The sequence below is a fragment of the Apium graveolens genome, unplaced genomic scaffold, assembly GCF_009905375.1.
Source record: "Apium graveolens cultivar Ventura unplaced genomic scaffold, ASM990537v1 ctg337, whole genome shotgun sequence".
In the NCBI taxonomy this organism is placed as follows: Eukaryota; Viridiplantae; Streptophyta; class Magnoliopsida; order Apiales; family Apiaceae; genus Apium; species Apium graveolens.
Window position 1 is genome coordinate 34747 of NW_027418069.1, and position 20068 is coordinate 54814.

The 20068-nt window shown below is 29.4% G+C and overlaps 1 protein-coding gene across 1 annotated transcript in view; it reads right to left on the reverse strand.

Annotated features, from left to right (window-relative positions):
* Positions 1-258: 258 nt before the first annotated feature.
* Positions 259-20068, reverse strand: part of LOC141701115 (zinc finger BED domain-containing protein RICESLEEPER 2-like) — a 30538-nt gene continuing 10728 nt past the window's right edge. The window contains exon 5 of the mRNA XM_074504756.1: positions 259-348. Within this exon, the coding sequence (XP_074360857.1) occupies positions 259-348 (90 nt within the window). The remainder of the gene's footprint in view (positions 349-20068) is intronic.

Sequence of the window (20068 nt, forward strand, 5' to 3'; positions counted from 1 at the left end):
ACATCACGTAATTATGTGGTAGAAGGCCGTTTATGGCGTAGTGCTCGCTTCAATAGTTTTAGTCCTTGAGTATTGTCCATAGTTGTAACAGCCTTTTCTTGTTTTCTATTCTTTGAAATTTTCTTTTGTAAGTTTTCAAAAATGGCCTTCTTCACAGTTTTTGGGGGAGAAATCAATGGAGTGGAGGTCTCAGTGTTTGAGGACTTTGTCTTTTTTAAAGCCCTTAGCACACTCATTATGGTTGGATGGGGGTGAAGATCACGTCTTTTTGAACCCATTCCTATGAGACGCTTCCTTTTTCGAATTTCTCTTTTCTGCATTGGTCTTCTTCTTAGGAGTTTCCATAATCTATAAAGCACACAAACAAAGAATAAGTACAACATTAACATGACAGTAAACTCAGTAAAACTCAGTAAAATTACATGATTAACAATAACATTAACATGATAATCTAATTGAAGAAATAAAAATTGGACAACAGAGAAACATGGTTTTGTTAATCACTTACAAGAAACACAAATTTTTGACATAACACTCAACACTCCACAATTGTATGTAAAGTGTCATCGAAACATCAAACTCAGTAAAACTAAATACAATTGCATGTAAAATGTAAACAACGCAAAGACACAATACATCAAGTAAAACTCACTAACAACACTCCAAAAAGCGAAGACATCAAGTAAAACTCAATAACAACACTCCACAATACAATTGAAATTGCATGCAAAATTTAAGGTGGTTTTAAATCCCATAAAAAATTAAGTTAAAAATCAAAAACCCCAAACATATCATCAGATCTACACTCCACAATCATCATCACAGAGCTTAAATTAAAATTAATAATAAAAAATCAAAACCCCCAAATAAATTGAAGAGGGTTTTTGAAACTTATTAAAAACATGTAAAAATCAAAACCCCCCAAATATAGATGAGGGATTTATGGTTTCTAACATGTATTAGGCATGTATTAGGCTTTAGTGGCTCGAATTAGGAACATACTAGTAGAATCGAATGGAAGTAGAGATCGTGTGAAGAAAATTGCAGTGAATGGAGAAGAAAATCGTGTGAATGGAAGAAGAGATCGTGTGTTGGGGAGTTTAATAACTTATGTTGGGGAGTAACTGATGTCTAGGGAGTTGAAATTTTGGGATATAAAATTTTGGGGGATATTTTGGGGGGATACTAAAAAAATAAAGGGGGAGATGAAATTCAAAAGATAGGGCAATTGAAAAAATTTCAGTTCAAATCAACTGCCTAGACACAGATCTTCTTTAATCTAAAGATCAATAATATTAGTCATTATTTATTTTTTTTAAAAACTAAAAATTAAAAGTTAAAAAACATCTAATTATCCATATATTTGTAGATATTTGTACTAAACAGACTGACAACTATTTAATTTACCAACCATTGTAAGATATACTCGCACACAATGGTTCCTACATGAAACAGTTATTGTAGGTAATGTTATTTATTATTATTTGGGTAACAGTTTCTTAGTGAAACCATTGTGTAATAAGTTTCCCAACAACGGTTTTTATCCTAAACCGTTGTCTAGAATCCAAAACAAAAATAAGCAATACTCTATACTTAAACTTTTAATTTGAAAAAGTTCGATGTTCGTGAGTACATATGTTGAAATAATATTCGATGTTATCCATAAAAATTAAATTTTTGGTACCTTAAAAGTTTGATAATCTGATTCGAACACGTTGATCATATCACTATAATCAATAAATAACTATATACATTACGCTAACAGAGACGTTTGTGGCCCAACATTTATTGAAAACATAATAATTAAGGACATTAAGTGTCTGTTCGGAAAATCATAAAATATTAACCTATGACTTAAAAATTATCTTAATTCCTTAATTTTAGATTAGATTAACATTTAAAAATATATTTTTAAATAATAAAGTTAATAAAAAAAAGAAAAATCAAAATAAGTTCAGAAAAAGTACGTCGTTACTAACACTCAACTTATCAACTTATAAGTCATAAATTCAACTTATAAGTTGGGTCGACAAACATTCGTTTGTAAGTTATTACGTAATTATAAGTAATAAGGCGACTTATAAGTCGGAAATAAACAAGCCTTAATTATGAAAAATTTAAATTCTATCATTCATATGCAACAATTCGATATATTTTACAAGTATATGTACAATAAAGAATATCAAGACGTACACTGACATATACAAATGATACTTAGGTTTACGAAATATTAAAGTAGTTATAGGGTTTAGGCGTTACAAAATTATTCACGTTTAGGTTAGGGTTTAAAGTTTAGTTTTTAGGGTAACTGATAATGCTTAGTAAGAAAGTTTTGATTAATATAAAAGCATATCGGTACATCTTTTTCTAGAAAGGGTATCGATATTGTAAATTAACTTGAATATTGTAAATGGTAATCATATTCATATTCAAAGCACATCCGTATGTTTTGATCATTGAAAGGTTGATTTAAACATCCGTACAATTGGATCGTCGAAAATGTTTACAAATTTTGAAAATATTGATAAACTAGATATCAACTCGAAAAAGTCGAACCTATGACTAGTCAGTTATAGTTTTTCAAAAACACCATTATGCAAAACAATATATTTTTGGAACTCCCAACTGCCGATACGATCAGGTTGTAAAACAAATAACATACTAAAAATAAATAGATGATTTGTTTACTGATCATTTAACACACATAATTTAAAAAATATTGAAGTTAAAAATGATATTAAAGACATTCTATGCGATTCAAACTACACAAATATCTCTGAAACAACAACATCACAATTGACCAAATTTCATAAAAACTATTTTTAGCCCAGTGTTCAGAAACACTAATCGCATGCTATGAAACTTCAATATTCTCTATGAAAGTTGAATTTTTCGTGTAATATAACTTTGATATTCTTATTATCGATATACCATTTCGTTAAAATAATTTTTGATTATTTATATTTTAATAAATTATGTAATTTATTCGTCTGTAACGATTTAGTCAAATACATAAAATCTAAATTATTGTGGTCCTATAAAATGAATGAAATAATATTATTCAAAATATTTCAATTTATCAGCCACATAATTCTTATATAACAATTTAACTAAAACTTACAAATATTATTAATTATGTTATTTTAGACAAATCGTACGTTGTAATGACAATTCTGTCTAAATAAGAACATATTTATTGACTTGTTAGTTAGGACGTTCATCCATGTCTCTCGTACATGCTCTCAAATCCGTTAACTCAAATCTATGCTCTAATTCGTGCTAATACCCTCAAATCAATGCTCATACTCTCAAGTCCTCAAATCTCAGTCACATATAGAATTCAAGACATCAAGAATTGAAAAAACTCAGGTTTTAAATTTCTTTTCATACTTGAACATGTTATTACAGTCTTTTAAGAATTAGGGTTATATTTGTACTCTCTTTTGAATTCATTTTGATGAATTCATTTTTTTATGATTCCGAACTTCAGTTAGGGTTCATATTGATTTGGGGGAAATATAAAGACTTCACAATTCATTTTTAAGAAGCTATAAGGAGTGAAATTGAATATTATACTTGGACAGGTAAGTACAGTCTTTTAAGAATTCGGGTTATATATGTCCTATGTTTTGAATTCATTTTGACGATTTTATGATTTTTAACTTCAATTAGGGTTCATTTATAAAGATTTGAGGGAAATATAAATATTTCATAATTTAGCTATAAATAGTGGAATTTGAGGTTTTATTCTGACTTTTAAAAGATGGATATATCATGGTTAAAAGCGAATAGAAGAACAAAAGAGTTCAAACATGGAGTGGAAGATTTGTTAATGTTTGAATTTGAGAAAGGGTTTAATGCAGAAAAAATCAGTTGTCCATGTGTAAACTGCGCACATAGTAAATCATAGAGAGCGCATATAGTTAAAAACCATTTTTTTCAAAATGGTATTGATTAAACTTATACATATTTGATATGGAAAGGGGAGAATAATTCCGTAGAAAGTTCTGATGAAATCGACACTTCGGAATCTATCAATTAAGTCGCCTCAAGAATGGGTGAACGTGATGATGACGATAATGATGATATGTCTTCGCATTCTTCTGATTTCATCAACCATGTTAAAGGTGAACATCAACCTCTTTATCCTAGATGTGAGAGGTACACTAAGATGAAAGCTTTGGTTCAGTTATATAACTTGAAAGTGAAGCATGCTACATCTGATTCATGCATCAGTGTTATTCTATAATTACTTGGGTCTTTACTTCCGGAAGGCAACAACAGCCCTTCTTCCTTCAATGAAGCAAAGAAAACCTTATGTGCATTAGGAATGGGGTATGAAAAGATACACACGTATTTGAATAATTATCTCTTATACCATGGTGATTTAGATGAAGATGAGACTACTTAAGGTGTATGTAAGACCTCTAGATGGAAATTGAATAACAAAGGAGATGAACTTGAAGGGGTCCCTACTAAGGTTCTATGGTATTTCACGCTGATACCAAGATTACAAAATTTGTTCAATACACCTTACATTGCAAAGGATATGATATGGCATGACACCGAGCGACAAAAGAATGGTAAAATGAGGCATCTGGTTGATTAAAAAACATGGAAGAATGTCGACCAAAAATGGCCTAATTTTATATCAGAGACTAGGAACCTTCGATTAGCTTTATCATCCGACGGTTTCAATCATTTTCATGGAAACCATACTGATTACTCAAGTTGGCCAGTTTTGCTATCAATTTACAACCTTCCTCCATGGCTTTGTATGAAGAGAAATTATATTATCCTCTGCTTGTTAATATCAGGACCGACAGAGCCTGGAAATGATATCGACGTGTTCTTTCTACCACTAATAGAAGATCTGTAAGAGTTGTGGCGTTGGAAACAAATGTATGATGCTTATAAGAAAGATTCTTTCATGCTTACGGGCATTTTATTATGGATAATAAGTGATTATCCTGCCTTAAGGAACTTGTCAAGAAATGTAATTAAATGGTATAATGCTTGTACTATTTGTATTGATGAAATAAAAGCTACTAGGCTGGTTAATTACCGTCAAACGGTGATTATGAGGCATCGAAGATGGTTGCCTCGTCATCATCCTTATAGAAGGTAGAAATATATGTGAAGCTCTGCTTGGAACTTTACTAAATATTTCGGGGAAGATAAAAGATAGAGTCTGTCCGTCTTGATATGGCTGAAATGGGAATATGAACGGAGCTGAGACCAAAGACTCCCGGAAAGAAAGAAAAGGTGCCATTTGGCGGCATGGAACTTAATGCATGGAGAAAATAAATAGTTTGCTCATGATTTCATAAAATGAAGTTGTAGATGCATTTTGTTCAAATATCAAGAATCTGGTAAACATGGGAAATCTTCACCTTGTTGGAATGAAATCTCATGATTGTCACATGATATTGCATTATTTGCTTCAAATCTCCATTAGGCCAGTAGTACAAAAACGAGTCATATGCACAATTATTAGGTTTTGCCTTTTCTTCAAAGCAGTTTGTAGTAAAGTGATCGATGTAGACAAGTTGGAAAATGCAGAGCGAGTTAGTGGAAACATTGTTCCAGCTTGAAAAGCACTTTCCCCTTTCGTTCTTTGATGTGATGATCCATCTCTCAGTTCATCTCATGAGAGAGGTTAAACTTTGTGGGCCAATATTCCTTCGGTGGATGTAACCCTTCGAGAGATATATGAAGGCGTTTAAAGGATATGTACAAAACCCGGCTCATCCCGAATGTTGTATTGCTGAGGCATACGTCGCCGAAGAGGCGGTTGAGTGTTTGGTAAATTTTGAAAAAGCTATCGTAGGAGTGTCTAAAATGCAAAGCATGTACAGAATGCAAGACTTCTATCTGGTACGACATTGATAAAGTCGAGCGGCGAGGACTTTCATCTAGAACATTTGTATTTTCTCCAAAATACAAATGTCATTAGGCCATATTTTGAGTAAGTTACTGACATTTAAATGTGTGTTATTTCATTATTTTCTGCACTTTGATTAATATACTAAAGAAATTGATTTTTCTCGCAGTGTGCATATGGCATCTTTGATGACAAGATACCAACAACATGAAAATGACGAAGTCTAGCTTAAAAACAAGCAAAATGCAGAATTTCACAAATGGTTCTGGAAAAATGTATGATTGTTATCTGATTAAAAATGTTATAAATAGGCCTAGTTTATATTTCACGGTATATGTATTTGTTATTTGTTTATTCAAGAAAACAAAGTGTTTTATATAGAAAATGACATTTTTTTTAAATTTGATTATGATGGTTAAAAAATGAAACAGAGGAACTTGAAAATATCTGGGAATACATTTAGTCTCAAAATTAATTTTAATATGAAAATATAATTATTTTAATCAATTTGTTTTAAATAGATTGAATCAGAATTGTTGGATGACCATAATAACGTACCTGAGGAGATAAGGTGGATTGCGAAAGGGCCCAACAAGAATGTCCCTGCATTTAGCATATATAGAATCAATGGTGTTACGTATAGCACCAAGGAGCGTGATGACACTCGACAAGTTCAGTGTAGTGGCGTCTGTCTCGTTGCAGATACTATGCTTGTGCAGGGAAGGAGAAGAATATTGAGCATACTTTACATACCTACTATGGAGTTATAAAAAGTATATGGAAGTTAGACTATTACAAATTTAAACTCCCAATATTTTGTTGTAATTGGGTAGATATGAGCCATGTTAAGGTAGATGATTTGGGATATACAATTGTTAATTTGAACAATTAGGTTTCGTAAATGATCCTTTCGTGCTAGGGAAACATGTTAAGCAAGTTTTTTTACATTGATGATCCTCTTGAAAAATATTGGTATGTCATGTTGAAATTACCAGAAGAGAACTATTATGAACAATGTGATGATGAAAATGATGGATCAGTAGAAATAGAAATTGAGAATGAGCTGCACATGCCAACGTTTCCCATTGTTGACGAACTTGATCAGGAAAAAGCTAGTTATATGCGGGACGAAGATGAATGGATTCAACTCCCATGATGGTAATAATTACCTTCTTTTAAGTTAAATTATTTAGAAAATTTCCCCAACATGAGTGCACCTCTCTGCCTTTTATCAGTTATTTATTCGTAATATTTTTTTATTTCTCGAATTATTTTGTTTGTCAAAATTTGACATTTTAATTAATTCGTGTCAGTTACGATTTCTGTTTTAATATATATGAATTTAGCAGTTTTTTATAATTTTTATAAATGATTTATCACACCGGAATATGTCATTTTCTAATTTATCACTTAACATTTTCTTGATTGTTTGGACTGTTTGGAATTCATATGTTGGATTCAGTGTCATGTAATTATAGGATAGTAGTATTTATGGGCCATAAACCCTATTAATCTTAAATATTGGTATCCATGTTTAGTTTTTTTTTATTTTTCTTTCAGTGACCAATGTGATTATTTCGCCGGATTGCATTGTTGCTCATTTTTGCCCATCTTCGTGGAAAAGCCTATTTGATTGCATTGTTAATTGTATGTACATGCTTAATTACAACAGTTGGTAGCTTGTCAAGGATTTGGAGGGAATTCTGGATGGGATAAGGTGTTCAATATATGATACACTACTTCTTCTCTGCCAACAGATCGTTACATTTGGTCACTTAGTTATGGAAGCTTTATATGGTATCATGAAAGCTCAATCAAATTTTATGTTTTTCGATTAATTATCTTGTCAAATTATAATAAAATTTGGTTTGTGAATTATCCAATTGTAATTAGTTGTTGACTTGAGGAAATATTCTAATTTGCCAACATAATTGAGGTTATTTTGCTGTTCTATATTGGTTGGATGATTTTTTGTTAGCTAGTCATTGGTTTGATTCTTTTGGATTAATTTTTCGGGGATTTGACATATACAAGTGAATTTTTCTTTTTAAAATTACTCAAAGACAACAATTACTATCATAATCTATAAAATTGTCTTCTACCTTGAGTTTAGACAACAGGCCAGGAGAACCAAACCATTTTGTATTTGAGTTTCAACAAGTTTTTTTCATCTGAAAACGTTGTCTATTATTTGAGAGATGAAAAAACTAAACTTATGAGTTGTTAACATTTTGGGGAAGATAAAATTAAAATAGGAGGGAAAATGAAAAAAAATCATTTCAAATCACAACCTCTAAAAGTATCTTTTTAACTGTGGTGTTTAGACAAAGCGTTACAAATCCGTTGTGTGAATCTTATAAATAATGCTCTGAAAGAGCATTGTCTGTGGCCTTCCCTTTTAACAATGGTATATATACATAGTTGTTTGTTGTTAAATCAGACAAGGGTAACCATAAACACTTGTCTAAATTACACAACATAAGCACCAAAACCATTGTCTTAAGCTGATAAAATGTTGTTATTTAACAATGATTTTAGGGTGTTGTCTTAGCAAGTCAATAGTGTAGTTTATAAACTGTTGTCTGATTCCGCCGGAGGACAAAATGAAGACAACAATTTTTTAAACTGTTAGGTAACTATTGTTTGTTCTGAAGCTCACAGAACAGTTTTTCTTGCAAAACCAATTCACCGTTGTTTTTAGGACAACAAGTAGTTTTTTAACCATTTCTGTCAACCGTTGTGTGATTGAAAATATGTTTTAGTAATAGTAACAAGAAAATAAGGACCAAATCCATATATGTACTAATTATATTTGAAAAAACAAAAACATTAAAGAAAGAAAGGTTTTTCTTGCACATTAAATACTAACTTTCATACCTTTTATGAATTTGGAGTGTTTCCATTGGTGAAATTGATGTAAATGTAGGGGGATCCATCAACATTAATGATTGAAAGACCGATCAAAATTTGACACATAACTTGCCCATCACACAGCACAGAAAATCAGAAAAAATAATATATGAAGATGATTTCTCCTTACAAATATATAGTATAAATTATATAAAATTATAATAATTCAAAAGTACATAAATATAATGACGTCCTTACAATAATTATCTTCTATGTATACATCATTTGAAAACATTTATTTTATGGATAATGTAAAATAACTCATAAAAAAGAGTAGATAAATTTACAAATTAGTTGTGCTATAATGTAGTTATACATAATCTCAAAATGTAACCATTACAACCATTCTCATACATGGAAAACAATATACGTTACATTATATTTATATTTTTTTAATGATGTCTATACGAGAGAATAAGCATCATTATATAGTAGAAAAGATAATATGTGTAATCCAAAAATAATATTTAATTTATGTAAAATATGCAACATTCCTTTAAAATAAAACCTTGGAAGACTCCAAGATTGTTATATAAACCCCTCTTTACACAACTATATCAAGTTTGTTACATGATAATCTATAATCTAGGCCGAAATGTTGATGAATCTATCCATGTCGTGGCCTTTCTTATTTGGCTAGAAAAAAATTAGGTATAGCCGCCCTGCTGTCTTCAAGGTGATTTCTTGGCCACTGCATCTGGTTTTCATATTGCTGATGAAGTTGCTGCCCTTTTTATGTGCTTAAACAACAATCTTTAGTCCCCATTCTTATGATAGAAGCATATTACTTTTTGGTGCAGGTTTAAGCTTCATGTTTCGTTATTATTGAGCATTTTTATGTGCACATCTTACATCTCTTGTACATATAGATTTTATTTTTCAGTCACCCACTACAAGAAATTTGCATTCAGACAACGGTTGACCGACAACGGTTAAAAAAAACCGTCGTCCTAAAAAATCATACAACGGTGAATTGATTTTGCAGAAATAATAGTTGTGTGAGCTCCAGAACAAACAACGGATATCCATCTTTTTTAAACTGTTATACAAGTTGTATCCTCTCATCGAGTCGGACAACGGTTTTTTAAATATAGTGTTGTAGTAGATCTTTCACACAACAATTACAAACCGTTGTTACTATGTTAACGTATAGGGATATAAGACAACGGTTTTGACATTAAATTGTGTAATTCAGACAATGGTTTTTCAGAAAGGTTGTCCTCTACACCATCAAACAACAGAATGAAAACAGTTGTCTATGTAATTTCAGTGGGTACCACTACCAACAACGAGACTCGTTCCCGATTTACCAGATTAATTTTAAAATGATTTTTTCGACAATCCAACCATACGGATGTTAAGATATATAAATTTTAGTCATATGAAAAAATATTAACAAATTTGAAATTCATCTTGCATGTCAGGATTAGAAAAATTCAGTAAAAGTACCACTCCCGGCAACGAGACGCGTTTCTGATTTAGCAGATTAATTTTTAAAAAGATTTTTTCGATCATCCAAATATACAGATGTTAAGATATATCAATTTTAGTCATATGAAAAAATTATTAAAAAATTTGAAATTCATCTTGCATGTCAAGATTAGAAAAATCCAGTAAAAGTACCTCTCCCGACAATTAGACTCGTTCCTGATTTAGAAGATTAATTTTTAAAATGATTTTTTCGATGATCGAACCCTACGGATGTTAAGATATATCAATTTTAGTCATATGAAAAAATTATTAAAAATTTGAAATTCATCTTGCATGTCAGGATTAGAAAAATCCAATAAAAGTACCACTACCGACAACGAGACTCGTACCCGATTTACAAGATTAATTTTGAAATGATTTTTTCTACGATCCAACCGTACGGATGTTAAGATATATTAATTTTAGTGATATGAAAAAAATATTAATAAATTTGAAATTCATCTTGCATGTCAGGATTAGAAAAATCCAGTAAAATTATTACTCCCGATAATTAGACTCGTTCCCGATTTACAAGATTAATTTTAAAATGATTTTTTGACGATTCAACCATACGGATGTTAAGATATATCAATTTTAGTCATATAAAAAAAATATTAATAAATTTGAAATTCATCTTGCATGTCAGGATTAGAAAAATCCAGTAAAATTATTACTCCCGATAATTAGACTCGTTCCCGATTTACAAGATTAATTTTTAAAATGATTTTATGGACGATCCAACCGTACGGATGTTAAGATATATCAATTTTAGTCATATGAAAAAAATATTAATAAATTTGAAATTCATCTTGCATATGAGGATTAGAAAAATCCAGTAAAAGTTTTACTCCCGACAATTAGACTCGTTCCCGATTTACAAGATTAATTTTTAAAATAATTTTTTGGACGATCCAACCATATGGATGTTAAGATATATCAATTTTAGTCATATGGAAAAATTATTAAAAATTTGAAATCTACCTTGCATGTCAGGATTAGAAAAATCCAGTAAAAGTACCAGTTTTGACAATGAAACGCGTTCCTCATTTAAAAGATTAATTTTTAAACTTTTTTTTCGACGATCCAACCGTACGGATGGTAAGATATATCAATTTTAGTCATATGAAAAAAATATTAACAAATTTGAAATTCATCTTGCATGTGAGGATTAGAAAAATCCCGTAAAAGTACCCCTCCCGACAACGAGACGCGTTCCTGATTTAGAAGATTAATTTTGAAAATTATTTTTTTAACGATCCAACCGTACGGATGTTCAAATATATCAATTTTAGTCATATGAAAAAAATATTAAAAAATTTGAAATTTATCTTGCACGTCAGGATTAGAAAAATCTAGTAAAAGTACCACTCCCGATAACGAGACTCGTTCCCGATTTACAAGATTAATTTTTAAAATGATTTTTTTGACGAGCCAACTGTACGGATGTTAAGATATATCAATTTTAGTCATATGAAAAAAATATTAATAAATTTGAAATTCATCTTGCATGTCAGGATTAGAAAAATTAAGTAAAAGTACCACTACCGACAACGAGACTCGTTCCCGATTTACAAGATTAATTTTAAAATGATTTTTTCTACGATCCAACCTTACGGATGTTAAGATATATCAATTTTAGCCATATGAAAATATATTAACAAATTTCAAATTCATCTTGCATGTGAGGATTAGAAAAATTCAGTAAAAGTATCACTTCCAACAACGAGACGCGTTTCTGATTTAGAAGATAAATTTTTAAAATGATATTTTCGATCATCCAACCATACGGATGTTAAGATATATCAATTTTAGTCATATAAAAAAATTATTAAAAAATTTGAAATTCATCTTGCATGTCAGGATTAGAAAAATCCAATAAAAGTACCCCTCCCGACAACGAGACTTGTTCCCGATTTACAAGATTAAGTTTTAAAATGATTTTTTCGACGATCCACCATACGGATGTTAAGATATATCAATTTTAGTTATATGAAAAAATTATTAAAAATTTGAAATTTATCTTGCATGTCAGGATTAGAAAAATCCAGTAAAAGTACCACTTTCGACAACGAGACGCGTTCCTGATTTAGAAGATTAATTTTTTAAATAATTTTTTCGACGATCCAACCGTACGGATGGTAAGATATATCAATTTTAGTCATATGAAAAAAATATTAACAAATTTGAAATTCATCTTGCATGTCAGGATTAGAAAAATCCAGTAAAAGTACCACTACCGACAACGAGACTCGTTCCCGATTTACAAGATTAATTTTAAAATGATTTTTTCGACGATCTAATCCTACGGATATTAAGATATATCAGTTTTAGTCATATGAAAAAAATATTAATAAATTTGAAATTTATCTTGCATGTTAGGATTAGAAAAATCTAGTAAAAGTACCACTACCGACAACGAGACTCGTTCCCGATTTACAAGATTTATTTTAAAATGATTTTTTCGACGATCTAACCGTACAGATGTTAAGATATATCAATTTTAGTCATATGAAAAAATATTAAAAAATTTGAAATTCATCTTGCATTTCAGGATTAGAAAAATTTAGTAAAAATACAACTCCCGACAACGAGACTCGTTTCTAATTTAGAAGATTAATTTTTAAAATGATTTTTTCGATCATCCGACCATACGAATGTTAAGATATATCAATTTTAGTAATATGAAAAAATTATTAAAAAAATTTGAAATTAATCTTACATGTTAGGATTAGAAAAATCCAGTAAAAGTACCTCATTCCCGATTTAAAAGATTAATTTTTAAAATAATTTTTTCGACGATCCGACCATACGGATGTTAAGATATATCAATTTTAGTCATATGAAAAAATTATTAAAAATTTGAAATTTATCTTGCATGTCAGGATTAGAAAAAACGAGTAAAAGTACCACTTTCGACAACGAGACGCGTTCATGATTTAGAAGATTAAATTTTAAAATTATTTTTTCGACTATCCAACCGTACGGATGTTAAGATATATCAATTTTAGGCATATGAAAAAATTATTAAAAAATTTAAAATTCATCTTGCACGTCAGGATTAGAAAAATCTAGTAAAAGTACCACTCCCGATAACGAGAATCGTTCCCGATTTACAAGATTAATTTTAAAATAATTTTTTTGATGATCCAACCGAACGGATGTTAAGATATATCAATTTTAGTCATATGAAAAAATATTGATAAATTTGAAATTCATCTTGCATCTCAGGATTAGAAAAATTCAGTAAAAGTACCACTACCGACAACGAGACTCCTTCACGATTTACAAGATTAATTTTAAAATGATTTTTTCGATGATCCAACCTTACAGATGTTAAGATATATGAATTTTAGCCATATGAAAAAATATTAAAAAATTTCAAATTCATCTTCCATGTCATGATTAGAAAAATTCAGTAAAAGTACAACTTCCAACAACGAGACGCGTTTCTGATTTAGAAGATTAATTTTTAAAATGATTTTTTCGATCATCCAACCATACGGATGTTAAGATATATCAATTTTAGTTATATGAAAAAATTATTAAAAAATTTGAAATCCATCTTGCACATCAGGACTAGAAAAATCCAGTAAAAGTACCACTCCCAACAATGAGACTCGTTCCTGATTTACAAGATTAATTTTAAAATGATTTTTTAGACGATCCAACCGTACGGAAGTTAATATATATCAATTTTAGTCATATGAAAAAATTATTAAAAATTTGAAATCTACCTTGCATGTCAGGATTAGAAAAATCCAGTAAAAGTACCACTTTCGACAATGTAACGCGTTCCTGATTTAGAAGATTAATTTTTAAACTATTTTTTTCGACGATCCAACCGTACGGATGGTAAGATATATCAATTTTAGTCATATGAAAAAAATATTAACAAATTTGAAATTCATCTTGCATGTGAGGATTAGAAAAATCCAGTAAAAGTACCCCTCCCGACAACGACACGCGTTCCTGATTTAGAAGATTAATTTTGAAAATTATTTTTTTGACGATCCAACCGTACGGATGTTAAGATATATCAATTTTAGTCATATGAAAAAATTATTAAAAAAATTGAAATTCATCTTGCACGCCAGGATTAGAAAAATCTAGTAAAAGTACCACTCCCGATAAGGAGACTCGTTCCCGATTTACAGGATTAATTTTTAAAATGATTTTTTTGACGATCCAACTGTACGGATGTTAAGATATATCAATTTTAGTCATATAAAAAAATATTAATAAATTTGAAATTCATCTTGCATGTCAGGATTAGAAAAATTAAGTAAAAGTACCACTACCGACAACGAGACTCGTTCCCGATTTACAAGATTAATTTTAAAATGATTTTTTCTACGATCCAACCTTACGGATGTTAAGATTTATCAATTTTAGTCATATGAAAATATATTAACAAATTTCAAATTCATCTTGCATGTGAGGATTAGAAAAATTCAGTAAAAGTATCACTTCTAACAACGAGACGCGTTTCTGATTTAGAAGATAAATTTTTAAAATGATATTTTTGATCATCCAACCATACAGATGTTAAGATATATCAATTTTAGTCATATAAAAAAATTATTAAAAAATTTGAAATTCATCTTGCATGTCAGGATTAGAAAAATCCAGTAAAAGTACCCCTCCCGACAACGAGACTTGTTCCCGATTTACAAGATTAAGTTTTAAAATGATTTTTTCGACGATCCAACCATACGGATGTTAAGATATATACATTTTAGTTATATGAAAAAATTATTAAAAATTTGAAATTTATCTTGCATGTCAGGATTAGAAAAATCCAGTAAAAGTACCACTTTCGACAACGAGACGCGTTCCTGATTTAGAAGATTAATTTTTTAAATAATTTTTTCGACGATCCAACCGTACGGATAGTAATATATATCAATTTTAGTCATATGAAAAAAATATTAACAAATTTGAAATTCATCTTGCATGTCAGGATTAGAAAAATCCAGTAAAAGTACCACTACCGACAACGAGACTCGTTCCCGATTTACAAGATTAATTTTAAAATGATTTTTTCGACGATCTAATCCTACGGATATTAAGATATATCAGTTTTAGTCATATGAAAAAAATATTAATAAATTTGAAATTTATCTTGCATGTTAGGATTAGAAAAATCTAGTAAAAGTACCACTACCGACAACGAGACTCGTTCCCGATTTACAAGATTTATTTTAAAATGATTTTTTCGATGATCTAACCGTACAGATGTTAAGATATATCAATTTTAGTCATATGAAAAAATATTAAAAAATTTGAAATTCATCTTGCATTTCAGGATTAGAAAAATTTAGTAAAAATACAACTCCCGACAACGAGACTCGTTTCTAATTTAGAAGATTAATTTTTAAAATGATTTTTTCGATCATCCGACCATACGAATGTTAAGATATATCAATTTTAGTAATATGAAAAAATTATTAAAAAAATTTGAAATTAATCTTACATGTTAGGATTAGAAAAATCCAGTAAAAGTACCTCATTCCCGATTTAAAAGATTAATTATTAAAATAACTTTTTCGACGATCCGACCATACGGATGTTAAGATATATCAATTTTAGTCATATGAAAAAATTATTAAAAATTTGAAATTTATCTTGCATGTCAGGATTAGAAAAAACGAGTAAAAGTACCACTTTCGACAACGAGACGCGTTCATGATTTAGAAGATTAAATTTTAAAATTATTTTTTCGACGATCCAACCGTACGGATGTTAAGATATATCTATTTTAGGCATATGAAAAAATTATTAAAAAATTTGAAATTCATCTTGCACGTCACGATTAGAAAAATCTAGTAAAAGTACTACTCCCGATAACGAGAATCGTTCCCGATTTACAAGATTAATTTTAAAATAATTTTTTTGACGATCCAACCGTACGGATGTTAAGATATATCAATTTTAGTCATATGAAAAAAAATATTGATAAATTTGAAATTCATCTTGCATCTCAGGATTAGAAAAATTCAGTAAAAGTACCACTACCGACAACGAGACTCCTTCACGATTTACAAGATTAATTTTAAAATGATTTTTTCGATGATCCAACCTTACGGATGTTAAGATATATGAATTTTAGCCATATGAAAAAATATTAACAAATTTCAAATTCATCTTCCATGTCATGATTAGAAAAATTCAGTAAAAGTACAACTTCCAACAACGAGACGCGTTTCTGATTTAGAAGATTAATTTTTAAAATGATTTTTTCGATCATCCAACCATACGGATGTTAAGATATATCAATTTTAGTTATATGAAAAAATTATTAAAAAATTTGAAATCCATCTTGCACATCAGGATTAGAAAAATCCAGTAAAAGTACCACTCCCAACAATGAGACTCGTTCCTGATTTACAAGATTAATTTTAAAATGATTTTTTAGATGATCCAACCGTACGGATGTTAAGATATATCAATTTTAGTCATATGAAAAAATTATTAAAAATTTGAAATCTACCTTGCATGTCAGGATTAGAAAAATCCAGTAAAAGTACCACTTTCGACAATGTAACGCCTTCCTGATTTAGAAGATTAATTTTTAAACTATTTTTTTCAACGATCCAACCGTACGGATGGTAAGATATATCAATTTTAGTCATATGAAAAAAATATTAACAAATTTGAAATTCATCTTGCATGTGAGGATTAGAAAAATCCAGTAAAAGTACCCCTCCCGACAACGAGACGCGTTCCTGATTTAGAAGATTAATTTTGAAAATTATTTTTTTGACGATCCAAACGTACGGATGTTAAGATATATCAATTTTAGTCATATGAAAAAATTATTAAAAAAATTGAAATTCATCTTGCACGCCAGGATTAGAAAAATCTAGTAAAAGTACCACTCCCGATAACGAGACTCGTTCCCTATTTACAGGATTAATTTTTAAAATGATTTTTTTGACGATCCAACTGTATGGATGTTAAGATATATCAATTTTAGTCATATAAAAAAAATATTAATAAATTTGAAATTCATCTTGCATGTCAGGATTAGAAAAATTAAGTAAAAGTACCACTGCCGACAACGAGACTCGTTCCCGATTTACAAGATTAATTTTAAAATGATTTTTTCTACGATCCAACCTTACGGATGTTAAGATTTATCAATTTTAGTCATATGAAAATATATTAACAAATTTCAAATTCATCTTGCATGTGAGGATTAGAAAAATTCAGTAAAAGTAGCACTTCTAACAAAGAGACGCGTTTCTGATTTAGAAGATAAATTTTTAAAATGATATTTTTGATCATCCAACCATACAGATGTTAAGATATATCAATTTTAGTCATATAAAAAAATTATTAAAAAATTTGAAATTCATCTTGCATGTCAGGATTAGAAAAATCCAATAAAAGTACCCCTCCCGACAACGAGACTTGTTCCCGATTTACAAGATTAAGTTTTAAAATGATTTTTTCGATGATCCAACCATACGGATGTTAAGATATATCAATTTTAGTTATATGAAAAAATTATTAAAAATTTGAAATTTATCTTGCATGTCAGGATTAGAAAAATCCAGTAAAAGTACCACTTTCGACAACGAGACGCGTTCCTGATTTAGAAGATTAATTTTTTAAATAATTTTTTCGCCGATCCAACCGTACAGATGGTAAGATATATCAATTTTAGTCATATGAAAAAAATATTAACAAATTTGAAATTCATCTTGCATGTCAGGATTAGAAAAATCCAGTAAAAGTACCACTACCGACAACGAGACTCGTTCCCGATTTACAAGATTAATTTTAAAATGATTTTTTCGACGATCTAACCCTACGGATATTAAGATATATCAGTTTTAGTCATATGAAAAAAATATTAATAAATTTGAAATTTATCTTGCATGTAAGGATTAGAAAAATCCAGTAAAAGTACCACTACCGACAACGAGACTCGTTCCCGATTTACAAGATTTATTTTAAAATGATTTTTTCGACGATCCAACCGTATAGATGTTAAGATATATCAATTTTAGTCATATGAAAAAATATTAAAAAATTTGAAATTCATCTTGCATTTCAGGATTAGAAAAATTTAGTAAAAATACCACTCCCGACAATGAGACTCGTTTCTAATTTAGAAGATTAATTTTTAAAATGATTTTTTCGATCATTCAACCATACGAATGTTAAGATATATCAATTTTAGTAATATGAAAAAATTATTAAAAAAATTTGAAATTAATCTTACATGTTAGGATTAGAAAAATCCAGTAAAAGTACCTCATTCCCGATTTAAAAGATTAATTTTTAAAATAATTTTTTCGACGATCCGACCATACGGATGTTAAGGTATATCAATTTTAGTCATATGAAAAAATTATTAAAAATTTGAAATTTATCTTGCATGCCAGGATTAGAAAAACGAGTAAAAGTACCACTTTCGACAACGAGACGCGTTCCTGATTTAGAAGATTAAGTTTTAAAATTATTTTTTCGACGATCCAACCATACGGATGTTAAGATATATCAATTTTAGGCATATGAAAAAATTATTAAAAAATTTGAAATTCATCTTGCACGTCAAGATTAGAAAAATCTAGTAAAAGTACCACTCCCGATAACGAGAATCGTTCCCGATTTACAAGATTAATTTTAAAATAATTTTTTTGACGATCCAACCGTACGGATGTTAAGATATATCAATTTTAGTCATATGAAAAAAATATTGATAAATTTGAAATTCATCTTGCATCTCAGGATTAGAAAAATTCAGTAAAAGTACCACTACCGACAACGAGACTCCTTCACGATTTACAAGATTAATTTTAAAATGATTTTTTCGATGATCCAACCTTACGGATGTTAAGATATATGAATTTTAGCCATATGAAAAAATATTAACAAATTTCAAATTCATCTTCCATGTCATGATTAGAAAAATTCAGTAAAAGTACAACTTCCAACAATGAGACGCGTTTCTGATTTAGAAGATTAATTTTTAAAATGATTTTTTCGATCATCCAACCATACGGATGTTAAGATATATCAATTTTAGTTATATGAAAAAATTATTAAAAAATTTGAAATCCATCTTGCACATCAGGATTAGAAAAATCCAGTAAAAGTACCACTCCCAACAATGAGACTCGTTCATGATTTACAAGATTAATTTTAAAATGATTTTTTAGACGATCCAACCGTACGGATGTTAAGATATATCAATTTTAGTCATATGAAAAAATTATTAAAAATTTGAAATCTACCTTGCATGTCAGGATTAGAAATATCCAGTAAAAGTACCACTTTCGACAATGTAACGCGTTCCTCATTTAGAAGATTAATTTTTAAACTATTTTTTTCGATGATCCAACCGTACGGATGGTAAGATATATCAATTTTAGTCATATGAAAAAAATATTAACAAATTTGAAATTCATCTTGCATGTGAGGATTAGAAAAATCCAGTAAAAGTACCCCTCCCGACAACGAGACGCGTTCCTGATTTAGAAGATTAATTTTGAAAATTATTTTTTTGACGATCCAACCGTACGGATGTTAAGATATATCAATTTTAGTCATATGAAAAAATTATTAAAAAAATTGAAATTCATCTTGCACGCCAGGATTAGAAAAATCTAGTAAAAGTACCACTCCCGATAACGAGACTCGTTCCCGATTTACAGGATTAATTTTTAAAATGATTTTTTTGACGATCCAACTGTACGGATGTTAAGATATATCAATGTTAGTCATATTAAAAAAATATTAATAAATTTGAAATTCATCTTGCATGTCAGGATTAGAAAAATTAAGTAAAAGTAC